At 44.8% G+C, this 17,118-nt stretch overlaps 1 protein-coding gene across 1 annotated transcript in view; it reads left to right on the top strand.

Annotated features, from left to right (window-relative positions):
- The first annotated feature begins 321 nt into the window (after window positions 1-321).
- LOC148089094 (voltage-dependent T-type calcium channel subunit alpha-1H-like) overlaps window positions 322-17,118 on the top strand; it is a 55,223-nt gene continuing 38,426 nt past the window's right edge. Inside the window, exons 1-4 of the mRNA XM_087802857.1 lie at window positions 322-465; window positions 2,959-3,176; window positions 16,268-16,362; window positions 16,704-16,837. Coding sequence (XP_087658983.1) covers window positions 449-465; window positions 2,959-3,176; window positions 16,268-16,362; window positions 16,704-16,837 — 464 coding nt within the window. The 5' untranslated portion in view covers window positions 322-448. The remainder of the gene's footprint in view (window positions 466-2,958; window positions 3,177-16,267; window positions 16,363-16,703; window positions 16,838-17,118) is intronic.

A 17,118-nucleotide genomic window follows, 5' to 3' on the forward strand; every position in this document is an offset into this window, starting at 1 on the left:
TAATTTTAACGTTGGTAATAATTGAGTAGTGTGTTAACTAATTTTGTTACGTTCTGTTTAAGAGAATTAAAACGTTTCTATGACAAGTCAATGTTATGCCACGCTGCTTCCTGGTCTTATTTTGAAGGTGACGCTCGTGTTCCCCGCCATGTCTCCCCGCCGCCTTGACGGAGCTTTCCTCCCCGGTGCGCCTCAACTACCTGACTCCGCACTCGGAGCGCGCGCGGCGGCTGTAGAGGACGCAGAGGCAGAGGAGGCGCAAACTTTCAGCCAAACTTTTAGCGCGACGTTCATCTCGTCCTTCGTTCCTGCTCCATCCCTGGGTTGATTTTTTTGGGGGGAGGAAGGAGGAGGAGGAGGCAGAGGGACCGGCGGCTGCTTTCAGATGGAGCACCGGAGTACCGGGGTTCAGGGCGCACAGCGGACCCCGAGTGAGTGAGGCTGGTGGATGGACGCTGCTGTCCGGTGAGTCTGAAGCTGCACTTCTGATTCGCGACCACGCCAAGCTGTTGTGATGTGTCATCTGCAAAACATGCAAAATGCAAAATGCAAAAAAAATGGAAATTGAGATAAAAGTGCAAATTATTGAAAGTGTACTTGAGTGGATCAAGTGTGCTTGAACGAGGATGAAGTGTCCCCATGGATTCTATAGGTGTGAGCTCGTGTATGAACGTTTATGACGCTTTAGTGGCCATGAATAGAGCAGCTAATTGGTTTCTGGGGTCCTTTTGTGGTGTGACGTTTCATTCTGAACACTCACTGGGTGATTTATTGTACTCGTGGTGAGGTAAGGACATAATGAGGCTTTAAAACGCTTGGATCGGACTCATCAGCAGAAAAAAAAGCGTCTCCCTTGTTTTTCCCTTTCATGTTGGGATAAATGATGTCTCCCCAAAAAGCTACTACTGAGTAGAACAAAAAAGAGTAAACGGGCTCTGAGTCGTCTCATCTTCCAGGCGGCCTGCCCATTAGAAGAACGCCAGACTTTAGGATGCCAGACCTGTGGTTGGCACACATTGCATATCCTCCAATACATACTCCCAATTTAACGCCCAGTTGGTACAGTTGGAATACATTTCCCAAATCGCCTCGGGGGTCGATAAGTTATGTAATGAGCTCTCCCAGGACCCACAGGAGAGGTCGGTGTGCTCCGGCAGACTCTTCCGACTGCTGCGTATCGCCCAACAGGCGGAAGTGCATGATGAAATTAGGAGGGAGAATCCATATCTGGGATATAAATCTCCTGGGTGATGAATTCGACGAGACACTCCCTACACAGTAATTCAGTAAATTGCATTAGAACTGCAGTTTGATGGGTCAGCGAGTGCCGCCAGAAACCAACTATAAATCATAGACATTGATTACATTAAAGCCTCTTTGCACATATTATAGAACGACCTTCTACGCGATCTCTTTACAGGTCCATGTCGCTTTAAAGCTGCTGTGGATTAGAAGAATTAGCAGTGATGGCTGATGTCATTGTGGCCTTGTATGAGGGATAACAAAGAGCTGTAAGTACTTCCTGACGGCTGCTCTGTGAGCACCTTCGCAGACATCTCTGTGTTTGGGTTTATGTAGATTTATGTTTCCGGAGGCAGGAACGCTCAGCCTCGCTGGATAGAAGAGTTTGTGTTGGGACTCCAGCGCCTTAAAGGGAAGCCTATCACAATTTTTCCATGTCGGGAGAGTTATCTACAGTCTCTACATGTCTTTGAATGTGAAACAATAATGTTCGAGCTATTTAAAAAGGTCCTTTTTTTGGTCGTGCTGATGCGAGGAAGTCACACTGTTGCGTCACCCTTGATAAATATTCACTGGTTTGTAGACGGACTCCCTGGAAAAACAGATCCTACTTGCATTTGTTTCCTGAAAGATGAGGGAGTGTGTTTTTATTCTCCAAGTAAAGTTGCGTTCGTGTTGGTGTTATTTGTGGTGTTACCCGAGGGGCCCTTGGTTTCTTGTAACAGCCAAATTTACCCAAAGTTCATCTAATCTTCACTCATTTTCTACTCACCCTCACGTCGACTAAGAGTCGGTTCTTTTTCAGTCATAGACAAAAATGTTTCTTCATTTTGATGTAGCGACTGGAGCTCATTTGTCTTCGTTTTCTTCCAAAAAGACTCTTGAAAACATCTAAATACCTCCATACTGCTTGTCTGTAACGTCACACTTGTATTGAAGCCTCAACGTGACAATTTGTTGTGAAAAAACAATATTTTTGACGAAGATGAAGACGTAGACAACTGAACTCCAGTCGCTACATTAAAATGAACAAACATTTTTGTCTATAACTCTAAAAAGAACAGATTATTCTGAAAAGAATCCCAACCTTTAGTCGACATGAGGGTGAGTAGACCTCCAAGGTCAAGTGAAAAGTTAAAATGTTGAATAACCGCCACCACCATCAGTGAGTTTCATTCTTTTTGCACTTTCTGATTAATTTCCCCTCTGTGCCTACAAAACATCTGGGTTTTGATCGGTTAATGACTTGTCCCTGAACTTTAGGGATTCATACTTCAGAAACTGCCCCTCTGAAAGTGTTTCATCCCCCACTCCCATATTGTATGGCAACAGTGAATTTATACATTGGCTTTACATGTAAATTGCTGACCTGGATTTTTCAAGACTGAAACACGAACCTGCTTCCTGTGCAGGAAACGTATCCGGACAAGCCATGTTACAGGTTTCCACAGAAAAAAAAAATGAAGGAGAAACATCCCTCTGCTGGTTGTATAGCGTTACTGCGGCGAATATGATCCTTTAAACACAAATAAACACCATATAAAGTAATAAAGTTTCTCCAAATGCTTCACTAAGTCCATGAGTTTAAAAATGTCAAATTGTTTCCGTAACTTGAATACTAACAAAAGGTTCAGACACAAAGCTATGTGACGAGTTTGGGACATTTGGTTACTAGGACCCGTTTAGCAACAGCACCTTCACTTCAGCTGTTCACAGCATGGCCATGACGGGCACCCAGGAGCCCGACCCGAGGGCCCCCACCCTGGACAGAGGGAGTGATGAGGAGGAGGACGGGGAGCGGGTGTCGGTGGATGCGGACGAGGAAGAGGAGGAGGAGGAGGAGCTGCCCTATCCCTCTCTGGCACCGGTGGTTCTCCTGGCTCTGACCCAAACCAGCCCGCCACGCTCCTGGTGCCTCCGAGCCGTGTGCCACCCATATCCTTCACACAAGTGTGCGTTTGTTTGCGTTTCAGCTCAGCTCTGTCTCAAAGCCGTTGTCCCTACAACACCATGTTTGAACATGGGAGGGTGTGTGTGTGTGTGTGTGTGTGTGTGTGTGAGAGAGAGAGAGCTCAGGTATTTCCTTCAAGCCATTAGTCACACAGAAAGATGGCCAACATTTTTCCCTGATTGGAGGTTTCCATAGTGACGAGGCCTAATGAATCTCCCGGGTTACAGTCGCCTGGCACTTCCCGTGTCGACGGCAGAAGGAGTCACATGTGGTGGAACTCTCTTCCGTCTTTCACTCTCTGACTCCGTCGGCCGGCGAGGTGCGAGTTCGTGCAGACGCCGGGGTTCATGCGAGGAGCCGTGAAAAATGCTTCCGCCGCAAAGTCAGCCGCACCTCGGGGATTTGTCCAAATTGAATATTGTCCAGGGACTCCATGAGCGCCGTTGTGTCTGCTGGCCGTGCCTCCATGAAATACACAACGTTTCCAGGGTTAGCAAAACCACTGTTGGAGAAACTGCGACTGTCATTGTCATGGTTTCGGAACATGCTGGACACATGCAAGTGGATGCCCTCATGAACGCCGGGGAATCTCCCACAGTGTGGCTCTACAGAGGAATCACCTGGTTGCCTGGCAACAGCCCCGGTGGCCCAGTTACTTCGCACTTCCTCCATCTTCGGCCCCAGAAACTGCGATACAGTGAGTTATCTGGGAAGACAGTCTTGTTGTTGTTGGATGGGAGCGTTGTTGGATGGGAGTGTTTTCCATAGGTGACCCCCCCCCCCTAACCCCCTACAGACTAGTCATCCTCTGTTGTAGCGTGTTTACAGCACATTGTGCGTCTCCTCCCGCCCGACAGCTGATCCGTCACGTTTATGTGGGACAAAAACAAAAACAAGAAAAGTGGTTACGTAACAGTAGTATTCCTTCACCATTATTTCCTCTTTCCGTCTTCAATGGCACGAGTGCTGACTGTGGCTTTCATGTCTAATGTAACATACAGTGTGACACACTGGAGGTGTGTGAGGGGGAGACACACACACACACACACACACACACAGCACATAATTTATTCAAGAGAGCATGAAAGATTTAAAGCTTTTCCTTTTGTTTAAAGATGAGAAAAGCTGATTCTGTCAGTCGTACAAGTATCTCCATCTGCCTGCCTTTCTTCTCCCTCTTCCCTTCTGCTTTTGTTCTCTCACCTCTACAGTAACAACGACTTATTTCAACTCTCACTCTCTCCCTTTAAAAACGTCGTGGCTCTCTCTGGCTCGTGAGAAACTGGAAGTGTGTGAGTGAAAATCGAAAAGGTCTGACTTCAATTTTGACACTTGGTTTGTTGGATCCCAGTTACACGGCGTCATGCCAGTAGATACTAGAAGATTCTGACGCTCATTTCTCGATGTGAGTTCCAGTAAAGCGAGTAAAACCCAGTGTTCGAGCTGCTTCGTAATGAGGTCTTGATTTGCCGAGTGGTGTTCAGCAGTTTGTGTACACGCTCAATGCATCTCCTAATTATAATGTGTCTCAGTCTCGCCGTCACTTTTTATCGCTTGGGCGAGAATCATCGGACGGTGCAGGATGTTATGAAGCTACTTCAAGTCGTTGGTGACTAGTTTATTTTCCTCGCTTGCGCCGTATGCGGTGGAGCGCTAGCATGCTAACAAAAGCGGTGTTCTCGAGTTCCCACTCCTACATATGGCATTATAAAGTGGGTCATTCTATCTTGGAGAACCAAAGACAATCAAATGCCTTCATATATGGAAGTAAAGTCTTGGTATTATTTCTCTTTGTTGTTGAGCGAAGGTAGATTTGTTGATTCCTCACGCTCTGTTGGCTTGTACTTCCACACGTCAACCGCTAGAAATCTTTTAGCTCCTAACATATAAACTTTCAACACACAAATAAAATACAGCTTTTATTTAACTTAAAAAGCTGCGGGTGTTTCATTTATTGACGTTACCTGTGGGTGCCAGGTTTAGCTATTTTGCTAACTAGCATGTATGTCCGGGCAGGGGGGGGGCGTCATAGCTCAGATGGTTGCGGGTCAAATCCCAGCTTAAAATGACATTGTGGCGTTGTCTCCCTGAGCAAGACACTTTACCCTCATTGCTCCTGATGCTTGAGCTGTTCCGCTTCCAGCCTACTCCCATCAGTGTGTGATTTTGTGTGTGTGAATGCGTAACTTGGTGTTAAGCGCTTTGGCTACTGAGTAAGCATAGAAAATCTCTATATTAGTAAAAGCCATTTACCATTTAAATACTATTTTATGTTTATGATGGCCTCTATGAAAACTGTGTATGAAATGTATATTTTTAAAAAACAGCATTGTTATGAAATACAAGATTCTGAGGGATACAAATACTGACGATAAACACTGCGTAAACATAACTTTAACTCTAATAATCCTACATGATCAGCTGTAAAGGTTCAGCACGACCACATGAGGGCCGAGTACATGGAGTCAAAGGGTCTCCTTGTCCAGCTACGTAAGACTGTTGCACGTGAATGTGAGGATGTGTTGCTCCTCTTCATCTAAAACATTCTTTCTCCACGTGTTCAAACATCTAAGTGGTGTTGATCTAATTACATTTCTGCTTCTGGTTCCCCCCTCCCCGCCCCCCCCACGGCACTGTTTCCCACGTGCGCCCCCTTAAAACATTAATTGCCCTCTCTGTTCTCAACCGTCTGTAATTGGCCGAGGAGCTCGTGATGCGGCCGATGGAAGGTCGGGCTCCGGAGGATGAGCTGTCTGGAGGTTCTCCTCCAATTAGCATGATCCTAGCATGTGTTTCCGTGGTTACGGGCTGTCACCCCTTCAGGAGCTTGTCAGAGCTTCACTCGGGGCCACCTCAACATCAGACGCTGGCGCTCCTCATCACACTTGACGCTGAACTGGGTTATCTTTAATCAATTCTGTGTGTGAGGATTCCAGAGGCGGCGCCAGCTCGTTGGGCTCCATCAACGGCCCCGGAGGAGAAGGAAAGGTTCTCCGTTAGAAGGTGGGCGAGAGAGTCGTTTACCCGCCAGACTTACCAAAGAAAGCCACTGAACTTGAACACAAATTGCCATCATGAGCTTAAGTGCAAACAGTTTTTCGTCCCATCTTAACTTAATTTCCTCCTTAATCATCATTTTGATCTTTAACTTCTCATCTTGACATATCCTGCCTCTGGTTCTCAACCTGTCACTCACGTCACGCCTTTTAAACTTCAGAGACCTCGACAGTACTAGCATGCATTTTTGTATTGAATGAAGTCGGGGAAATTACTAAAACGGTTAAAACTGGAGTCCGTTTCCGTCGCTCCAACACGACGTCACGTCCGGGTCTTATACTTTGCTTTATGGAGAGAAAAGGTCAATGCAGAGTGTAACGGGTCGTTTATTCGCCGCTTCAAGTCAAACAAAATACAAGCTTTTACGATCGATCGGGCGCGCTCTTTGCCGGCAGCTCTTCAGGTCAATAGCTCCGGGAAAGACGGTCCCGAACGATAGAAGCATCGCTATATTTAAGGCAAATTTCCGGGCCGAGAGGTCCTCCCCCTATCGCCCTATTGGTTCCTTTAAACTCCCTGTGTCATGATATCCTGTGGAGAGTTCTTCCTACTTTGTTTCCTTTTCTAATCATTCAAATGTTCTTGGGTGGGAGTTCCTGTCTCCTAGCCCCCCCTCACAGATGTGTCCCTGCTTCGTTCTTTTGATCCACGACCCCAGGTGTGAAAAGGGCAGACAAACAGACGTTTTAAATAACCGGTGTCATGACTCTACGTCTGTTCCAAGCTTGCCTTGAGACAGTGTGTCAGTCTGAGTGAAATGTTAATTGTGAATGGGTATTCAAACGTTTAAGCTCTTAGATGAAGCGAGTAATTTATACTTTATATTTTGATTATCTTTTAGCATTAATTTAAGTATTGCGTATACGTATAGTGTATAATAATTTTTAATCTAACATTACGTTAAGATTTTTATTAGATTTTGTTGTTAATAGATAATAATAATAATAATACCTTCAGTTTTAATTTGAGAGAAATAATTTCATAAATTCTTTCTTTCTTTCTATTCTCGTCTCACATTCATCTCTTTGACTTGCTAATGCGGCCGGGGCAGAGTTCCCTGCGAATTAACTGCGTGAATGTATTTTGCATCTGATCAACTTCCTCGTCCAGTTTTAAAGTTTGCGTGGAGAAATAGTTTCGATTGAAGACGAAAAGTGCTGAGTCATTGTCGTTCAAATATCTCCTAATATGGACAAAAAAACAACAAGATTCATTCCAAGTTTTCTCTCAGATCAACTCATCAACATGTAACCCGATTCAACGGAAATTCCGATATCAGTGGTTTACGTCAGAGCTTTAAGACAATTTATAGTTTTCATCTACCGGCACATTTAATCAGCAGAGATGTTTTATACTTTCGTCTGGCTTATCGATTGAATGCAGGACGAATCAACAATGTCAGGTTAATGCTGCGTTGTGTAATAATGACCGTTTGTTTCCATGTTGAGCTGGACCGTCTTTTGTGTTTCTGTCCTGGAAACACGTGAGACAACAAAAACTTCTTATATTGTTGTTTAGTGTGTTGTTCTTTGTCAACCTTTTGTCTGCAAATCTATACTCTAATGACAGTTTCCTACGGGGGAAAGAGTGTGATCATGATTTCCTGACTAGTAAGTAAGTAATTATTGTTTGTAAAGCGCCTTTTCTCAGACCAGGGTCACAAAGCACCTAAGTAACAAAAAAAATACACGGTTAAAATACATACTGTAAAATGTCAAGACAAACACAGCAACAACACGAAAGTTGAGAAAAAGCACAAATAAAAAGCAAAATGTGAAATATGTGAAATGTGAGTTCTTCTACTAGAGCGGCTCAGAATTCTTGCTGCAGAGTTTTGTATTAAATGCAGGCGAGACAGATCCTTCTTGTTTAGACATGAAAATAAACTCTTACAATATTCTAAACAATATAACATAAACACGCAGATTTCTGTATATTTTCAAATAAATATTGCTTTTAAGAACCAGTACTGATATGTTATTTATATCTGTGGTTGTCTCTCCTCCCGAGTGATTCAACCTCTCTCTCCTCCATGTTTATTTCTTTTCTGTACGTGCTCGACTCCTGACGATTGACGGACTGTTTGGTTAGCGAGCCACACATGGATCGTGAGGTCCTGTTGCGTTCCTGCCAGGCTGTCATGACATCATGGGTTCATGATGGAAAGAGGTCACAACTATGAGAACCACTGTCGTGTGTGTCAAACCAGCTGCAGGCACATGACTTCTTGCCGTCCACCACGGAACGTGTGCGAACCACCAAGTCACCTTCCTGCAGTGCTCCGAGGTTTCCGTTCTCATGCTATCCGGGTCAGTCCGGATATTCTCTGAGGATCAAATCAAACTGCTGCTGTCGTCAGATACTTGCTGTCGGGACTCATGGCATCTCCTGTGGGACCAGGTCCCTATTGATCGCCTTTACTAGTCGACGAGATATCTTGACACCTTAGCATTTCTTCGCTTGGTGGAGGAGTGGTTGTAGTTCGAATCTCTCTTGGATGACTGTGCATCTCCGTGTAAGAGAGAAAACATTTATCTGTGATCTTCAGCAGAGTGAGTGCATTGATAGACATCAATGATACTTTTCTCTAACTCAGTAGAATCACAAAAAACAGACTGCACTAGTTCTCTACCTTTGAACCTCAAGAAAAATTTCTCTTTAAGTATTTTTATATGTTAAAGAAAACTGGTTGATGTTCGTAATGTACTTTGAACACGTTTTATTTTTTGCATGTTTCACTTACTAATATTAGTTAATGTATGAATACAAGAGACGTCCAGTAAAAATAGGAAAAGAAAACCTTGAGTCACGTGTTGTGAGGACAGCGCGACAATAGTGGTCCAAGATCCATTTAAGACGCACTTAAATGATCACGTTATTTGCCTTTTGGGTCGCGACAAATCTGCTAAACACAGGTGAGATTGACTACAGCTAGAACTGTTAGCCACGAGCTAAGCTAGCAAGTATTGCATTCAGTTTAAAACAACAGTTTATTTTCATCATGAGTGATGTAGTGGTAATTTAACAACAATCTAACTACCGGAAAGAGCAAATAATAAGGGACCTGCAAGAGTTTGAGTCTGGCTGAGAAGACAAGGTTTAATTCAAACGTCTGTGTTCTTTAACTCTTGTGTTGCATCTGGGTCAAGGTGACCCGGTGGCTGAAAACAAATGTGTTTAAGGTATTTTCTGTGTTGGCAACTTTCCTCAGTTCTGGTCCTAGTGTGTACGCTTTAATCTAATGCTGATGAGAATTCATACATTTCCTGGACCGTCGTCAACACTGAACCGACAAGACGGCGAGAAATATCTGTCGCCTGATACGTCCTTAAACATTCGCACTGAACCAGCAGCTTGTCCGCCTCGCTCCGGTCCAGATGGTCGTCCGTGATCTTTTCCAGTTAATGAACCTTTTTAGGCTTCAAAAAAAAATGCACCTGACCTTATTTTGTGTCCGGGCAGAGATGACGGCGCAAAGATCACGGTGATGTGATCCGATCTGATTTATAATGTCTGCCTGACCTTTATTACCTGTGTCGGCGCTGGGGGAGAGTAGAGGGGGGGGGGGGGCTGTTCCTGGAGATAATTAGTTAGGGCGGCCATGTTGCCAGACTCATCAGGTCTTAACCTCTGGCGTCCCTTTGCTCCGCCGCTATTGTCCGGAATCGAGCCGTTCTTCTCCGATACTGCTGGTAATTGCACCCAGAACCCTCCCTCCCACACGGCCTCACACCCTGCAGTTCTCGCAGCCCCTCACCTCTGTTAATAATTAAGTTGTAGTTCATCTGTTAGAGACTCGGGTTTCTGCAGCCAGGGGCGCTTCTCGGCGGAGCCGGCGAAGGAACAAGGAAAGTGCGTGCGGAAGCGAGGAAGATGAGCAGGAACTGATACGGAGTGATGAGTGGATGAAGGGAAGAGGAGCAGGAGGAGCGCACGGAAATAATTGGGCCAAACGAGAGCGGGAATAACTGTGGAGGAAAATGAGGGATGATGGAGGGAAGAGGTTGACCGGAGGGGAGGCTCACCTGGAGTGATGGGCTCTCATCTCACACCTTGACCCCCGGACCCTGATGGACCCTCAAAGTCAGAACCCCGAACTTCCATCCGGGTGTGGAGCTATGTGTTGTATTGATCCGGTGTGCGCTCAGGTGTGTGTTGATTGTTGTGTACCAGCCCAGACAGGATACGAGTGGTCGGCGAAAGTGGGTTCCCACGGTGAGATGGTGGTTCCCATGGCAACCGGAGCAAAGGGAGTACACCGGATTACCCCACCCTCCTTTATTTTAGTTCCTCACTCACCCTCGCTCTCGTGTCTCAAGGGTGAGAAAGGATTGTACTCTCATTAATTTTTGTGCCCTCTCGAGAGGAGGGTGTCCGTTAGAGGGGAAAGTGTGTTTGTGTGTGTGTGTGTGTGTGTCCATGTGCATCCTGCAGGCTTATGTTATGCATGCGTCCTTGGCTCTTGAATAGACTCCTGTCAGCCATTCAGCAGTTTTCGCACTCAGTTGTGTGTCTGTGTGAGTGTGTGAGGCTAACACAATTTTCTTTCTAGTTTAATCTTCAGACTCTTTCACCTTGTGACATCAAGTTTATATCCTCAGCTGTGTTGACGCACACACACACACACACACACACACACACACACACACACACACACACACACACACACACACACACACACACACACACACACACACAAATCACAATCCTGAACATCGACACAAAGATAATCGTTGCAACAACATTTGAAAACGGACACAGAAAAACTGTAACACATTGTTTGATACAGAGCTCAACATACAATACAACAAACCACACTTATTTACTGCACAAACACACAGCAACAACACATTATACACACACATCAGACTATTTATTCATTACTGCACACAACAAATCATAAACATACCAAACATTGCACACAACTTGCAGACCTTAATCCATATACAGAATAAAATGACTTAAAAACACACACACACACACTCAGAAAACGTTCTTCATTTAAATTATTTTATTTTCACCTGACGGTTGTGCTACTTCGCTCTGACAGCCTGTAATAGACACACACACGCACACAGACACACACACACACAGACTTCAAAAGCCTCACTTACTGTTTCATGTTGTTGCCTTGACTGAAAATATTGCGGAATATCTTCAGTTTCTATTGTGAACTTCTGGGCTTTAATAAAAGTGTTTTTCCTTCTAAACTCCACACCTACCACAGGTACACACAACACACTGTGACCATTGAGCTTTCGGTTAATTTCCTATTCCTTCACAGACTTGTGTCAACAGAAAACACACACTTACAAGCGTACACACTAGGACCCAAACTGTCAGAGAAAGTCACATATAAATAAGGTGAGAAAATGTGGAGACACTTATATATTGCAGTATTTTCTACACATTACCATATCGGTATAGAACAGCACTGTGTTGCTGTTTTCTTCTATTTGCTGTTATCATGCAAATATTCACAGCGTTTATTGATTTGTGTGTTGCAATTAAGCCCTGGCTGCATCTGGCTCTTTGATGAGGGCAGTATTTACATCCTCCATATGGCTGATGACTGAGGACGAGAGGATACAGTGGACTCTAGAAGCTTTTAAAACTGATGTTTGGACATATTTTGGTTTGAAAACAAATCAAAGCAGGTATGACTTCGTCAAGAGTCATGTGGTCTGTAAATTCTGCAACACCAGTCAAGTACTCGACAATACTACACATATATTCTTGTTCCTACAGTATTACTTTATATCGCCTACCAAACATATGAACACATGTACCCACCCCTACATATGAACAGGCTATTTGAAAAGTAACATGTCTGTAAAACCCCCCCACAAATTGACGCACATATGAAAACACAGATGTAAAAGACACAAAGCTAAAAACAAGCAAATCTCTGTCTCGATTGTGTGTCTCTTCTACTGGAAATTCCTAAAATATACAAGATTATGCAGGAACGTTCCATCTTCGCGCACACACACGGCACCACAATAGTGCGAATCCTGTGAGGAATCAAAAGGAAGACTTGAATTAGCGGCGGAGGATAATGATGCCGCCTGGTGCTCCAGGTCAGAGAGGGCGACGGCGGATTGATGAGATTCACGTGGAAGCTTCTTCGTGAGATGAACAGAGAAGATTTATCGCTTGCTCAGTTCTGACAGTCGCGGACCTGCAACACCAGAGATTCCTGGTTAGAGTCCGTACATCACTAATGCTCCCGGACCGACGGGGTCATTCCAGAGACGCACTGGGTGGATTCCAACGGGCCCAGGGGAAACCAACACTGCATCAATCATAGTTACCAGAGGAACAAGCTGACAAGTCCTTGCTGCAAACACTCTGTTGCACAAGTGTTTCTGTCACTGTCCAAGGTGTCCACACAAGAGGTGTTTTCAACCTCTTCTTTTCGCTCTTGATGCTCGAGGCTGCCGCTCAGGTTTTGTCAAACGTCGTGTTGTGATGATGAAAAAGAACATTTTCTTTTGCTGCACTTCACCACTAACACCGGCGAGCACACGGACATCGCTGAGTCGGCGGCGGCGCTCCAACAGGACTCATGTTGCGTTTGCTGTGCCGACGCCATGACACATGAGTGCAGCGGCGTCCACTCGGCACATCGCGTCTCAAGCACGGGGACTTCAGATGGTTTTAGACGCAGGTGTTCGTGTGGTTCACGAGCGACTCCACAGTTGTTAGCTTCAGCTTCAATAAGGACATTTTTTTTAATAGTTTTGGCAGGAGAGGCTTGTTCACGCTCCCTGTAGCAACAATGACTGAGGAGGAGACAGTTGCTGGTTCCAGCATCTGGCATCGTGCTAGCATGACGGGACGTCTTCCTGCGCCTCAAATCTGTCACGTGACATGATAAACACTTCACAGTCGCTTGTTCTCTCCTACAAAGTGGATTAACGTGTTAAGTCATTTGTTCCCATTCTCATCGTAAAACAGATTAATTAATAAATACCAACAAGTATTAAAGCTTTACTAACACAGCAGTGAACACAGAAGGTTTTAATGAACTTCAGGATGATATAAGAGTTTTTAGCTCTTTATATATATGTAGCAGAGATTTTTCTGTTTGGAGTTTGTATGTTCTCCCCGTGTTGTGTTGGTTTACTCAAGTTCAAGGGCATTCAAGTTTCCTCCCATAGTCCAAAAACATACAGAAGTTGATTTGGAACGTTGGGAAACCGTCCTTAGGTATGATTGCGTGAATTATTGTGTGTTTTTGTGTGCCTCGCAACAGACCGGCGTCCTGTCCAGGGTGTCCCCTGGTAGTAAACCTGTCCTCATCCCACATCCAAAGCTGTTTTCTGTAGGTTCGAAGCATCAGTGGATGTTTTATCTGGGAACCTGTCAATCAAAACCACCTTGCCCACCCCCCGTGTTTGGGGAAACAAGCAGATTCTTGATCCTGCCGTCATGCGTCAGAACGCAGACAACTTTCAATCTAATGGTTGTTTTATCCGTCTGGGCTCTGACAAGTAAACTTCCTGCCAAGTCCTCGCAGTGATATGGAGAAGTGACGAGGTCCCTTCCTGTCTGAGCCGCAGACGGATTTCGGGGTGGACAGAGGTGAGAGTGAATAATGATTCATCAAGAGGGAGACGGGCACGGGAGGGGCGCTCTTTGTTTACGCAAGATTGAAGGGTGTGTTGGACTGTGAAGTGAGCAGAACAGCAGCTTGTCTTCTTCGCAGGCGTCGCTCTATTTATGGAGTCCACGTTCATTTACGTCAGCCCCTACAACCTCCTGATCTTCCTTTTTTTTTTCTTCTTAGGAATCAGTGAAGTGTGAAGTCATTTCAGATGAATACTCTTCTGCATAGCCGAGAAGAGCGGCGTCGCCTTCATATCGGGCCCACTGGAGCATCAGATCCGAGACGAATACGGCGACGAACCACTATTTTAATAAAAACCCAATTGTTTGCGAGTTAAAAATATTCCGCGCTCCGAGGAAGTCATCCCAGGCTCAGTCCCGAAGGCAAGCGTGTGCTTTGCCAATTATTCAAGCGGCGTCTCGGTGTTAGATGGCAGAGCCAAGTGGTAGCGCGCTCAAAGTAATGGGTCGACTTTCCGGTGTGAAAGTGGTATTACTGATGGCTTCAACAAAAGCACATTAAATAACCTTATTTTTAGCATTTTAATAGTTGTTTTGTCATTGATTCTTTTGTTGCAGCCCTGTACAAGGTTAAGTCAACTGGGGAGGGGGCGCACTGTGGGGCAGTGGTTAGCGTGATCTCCTCGCAACAAGATGGTTCTGTGAGGAGTTCCGTCTGTTCTACCCGTGTTGCATGAGGTTTACTTCAGGCACTCTGGTTTCCTAACACAGTTTAAAAACATACAGATGTCGATCGAGAACTTAAGGAAATTGTCGGTAGGTACGAGTGTGTGTGTCAATGGTTGTGTCTTGGTGACAGACTGGCGTCCTTTTGAGGGTGTCCCCTGCCTCTCGCCCGATGAAGGTAGGATAGGCTCCAGCCCCCCGTGGCCCTCATAAGGTGATAAAAAAAAATGTCCATAGATTAACTGAACCAATAACTGAATGGAGAACCGAAGTCAATCCCAGTTCTGTAATGAGCAGCATGTGAGCAATTTCAAGAAGGAAACGGTGAAGAAAATTTCACTCGTGAAAAAAGTACGACGGCATTTGAGTTTCAAAACGAATCAAAGCTCTGGGATTTCTCTTCCAGCTCAACAAAGAGCAGCTGCGCCTCCATCGCAGCAGCTGCAGCTGTGGATCTCCAGGTCCAGTAGTTTACATGTGTGGCACGAGTCCTGGTCCAGTGTTGAGGTTTGTGTGTTTTCGGAGGTGGTGTCAAGGTCACCAGAGGTCGTGCTCACCAGCCTGCTGGATCTCTGGTGGTCCGAAGATCTGTGTCTGTCAAGGAGGGTTTCCACCCGGGTTGCCAGATTAAGGCTCCCTTGGAGAAATAAAACACTGGTTCTGCTGAGAGATGCACGTTTGTGTGAAGTGACAAGAGTCACGCGGAATTGAAAGAGTCACAACAATAAAAGCAAATGAAATGAATTTTCAGATGCGACAGAAATGAAGAGTTTTAAAATGAAATCACATCGAGTGATGCTTTCGTGGTGGCGCGCGAGGGAGCGATGGTACGAGATGAATAAAAAACAATGCGATTAAGTGAGTTATTACGAGTTGAACATCAACTTTGAAATCACGATCATCAACTCCCTTTGACAGTTGTCGTCTCTCCTGAAATGAAGTCACTGTTTCGTTCTGTCTAATCATCTCTGTAATCTCCTCTATAGTCTTGGGTTGTTGTTTTTTTTCCTGAGCTATTGTTTTGTTGAAACATTTTTTGATACGTGTTTAAGGAATTGTTTTTGCGGCTTGTAAAGCTGTTTATACAGTATGTTGCTAACACATTTCTTTATGTGTAGTGATTAAGGTTTATTGTTCAAGTTCAGGTTGGGTTTTGTTTGTTATACTTCTTTTTTTTTTTTAACGTTGTTTTGCTTCCTTTTTGTGTTTGGTAAGTTTGAGTTCGCATCATTCTGCTATTAAAGATGGGAAATAACATAAAACTGAATAGATAAATGTACAACTACACGACTGAATGTAGTATATAAATAAATAAATGGCACATTATTATGATTAATTGTATTTAATTATTTTTTTATTTGTACATATTAGGTCCCTCACATTAAGTTGTGAGTCTGTTGTGTTACACAACACAATATAACATTTCTTAAGTTGACTTTCATTCGCTGTATGAGTTTGATTGGGCTGGAAATCTGTCTGCTGAGTCAGCTTCTTCTTACAGCATGTTTTTTTGTTTGTTGTTATTTTATCATCAATATTGTGTTTCAAACATTCATTTCATTGTTGCTGTCATCGTGTGTCTGCGATTAGAGCGCCAGCAGCCGCTTCCATTAAAAAAACAACAACAATGTAGCAAGGCCGGCGACTCCTGTGTGGTGTGTTGCTGTTGTTGTGTGAAATAATGATGTTGACCCTCAATGACCCTTAACCCTGACACCACATGGTTCGAGCGAGTGAGCATTCTGGCCATCCTGCTAAACTGCGTGACTCTGGGGATGTTCCAGCCGTGCGACCACACACCCTATCTGCTGCAGGTAACACACACACACTTGCCGCAACACACTTGCACACACACACACACACACACACACACACACACACACACACACACACACACACACACACACACACACACACACACACACACACACACAGACACACACACACACACACACACACACACACACACACACACACACACACACACACACACACACCATGTTAATCTAAAATGACTAATTATGTTGAGCTTTGACACATTATTATCGAGGGGATGAAAAGTTTGTGCTTTAATTCTTTTCTTTTAATCTGTGTACACTAATCCTGTGTGTCCTTGTGTGCGCGTGCGTATGTGTGTGTGTGTGTGTGTGTGTAGGCTCTGGATGATGGGATCTTTGTTTTCTTTGCTGGCGAAATGTTAGTGAAGATGGTGGCTCTCGGGGTGATAGGTCAAACTGGTTACCTTGGTGACACGTGGAACCGACTGGACTTCTTCATTGTGGTTGTGGGGTGAGTGTCTCACACACACACACACACACACATACACAAAAGCGTGTAGACATCTGACATTAAATACGAGCCAAAAGTGTGAATGTGTGTGTTGTGTGTAATGCTGAGACGCTTGTTTAATGCCAGCTAAATGTCAAGCGCGTGCGAGCAGGAACCGGAGGAAGTGTGTGTGGCATGTCTTTGCCGAATGACAGTTGCATCCTGGGAAATGAGGACCTCTGCGATTGGTGGTTGGCCTCCATCGCCTTGCGTCGGGTTCCCCCTGCGGGGCGCGGCGGTTC

The sequence above is a fragment of the Callionymus lyra genome, chromosome 1, assembly GCF_982586985.1.
Source record: "Callionymus lyra chromosome 1, fCalLyr1.hap1.1, whole genome shotgun sequence".
Lineage (NCBI taxonomy): Eukaryota > Metazoa > Chordata > Actinopteri > Syngnathiformes > Callionymidae > Callionymus > Callionymus lyra.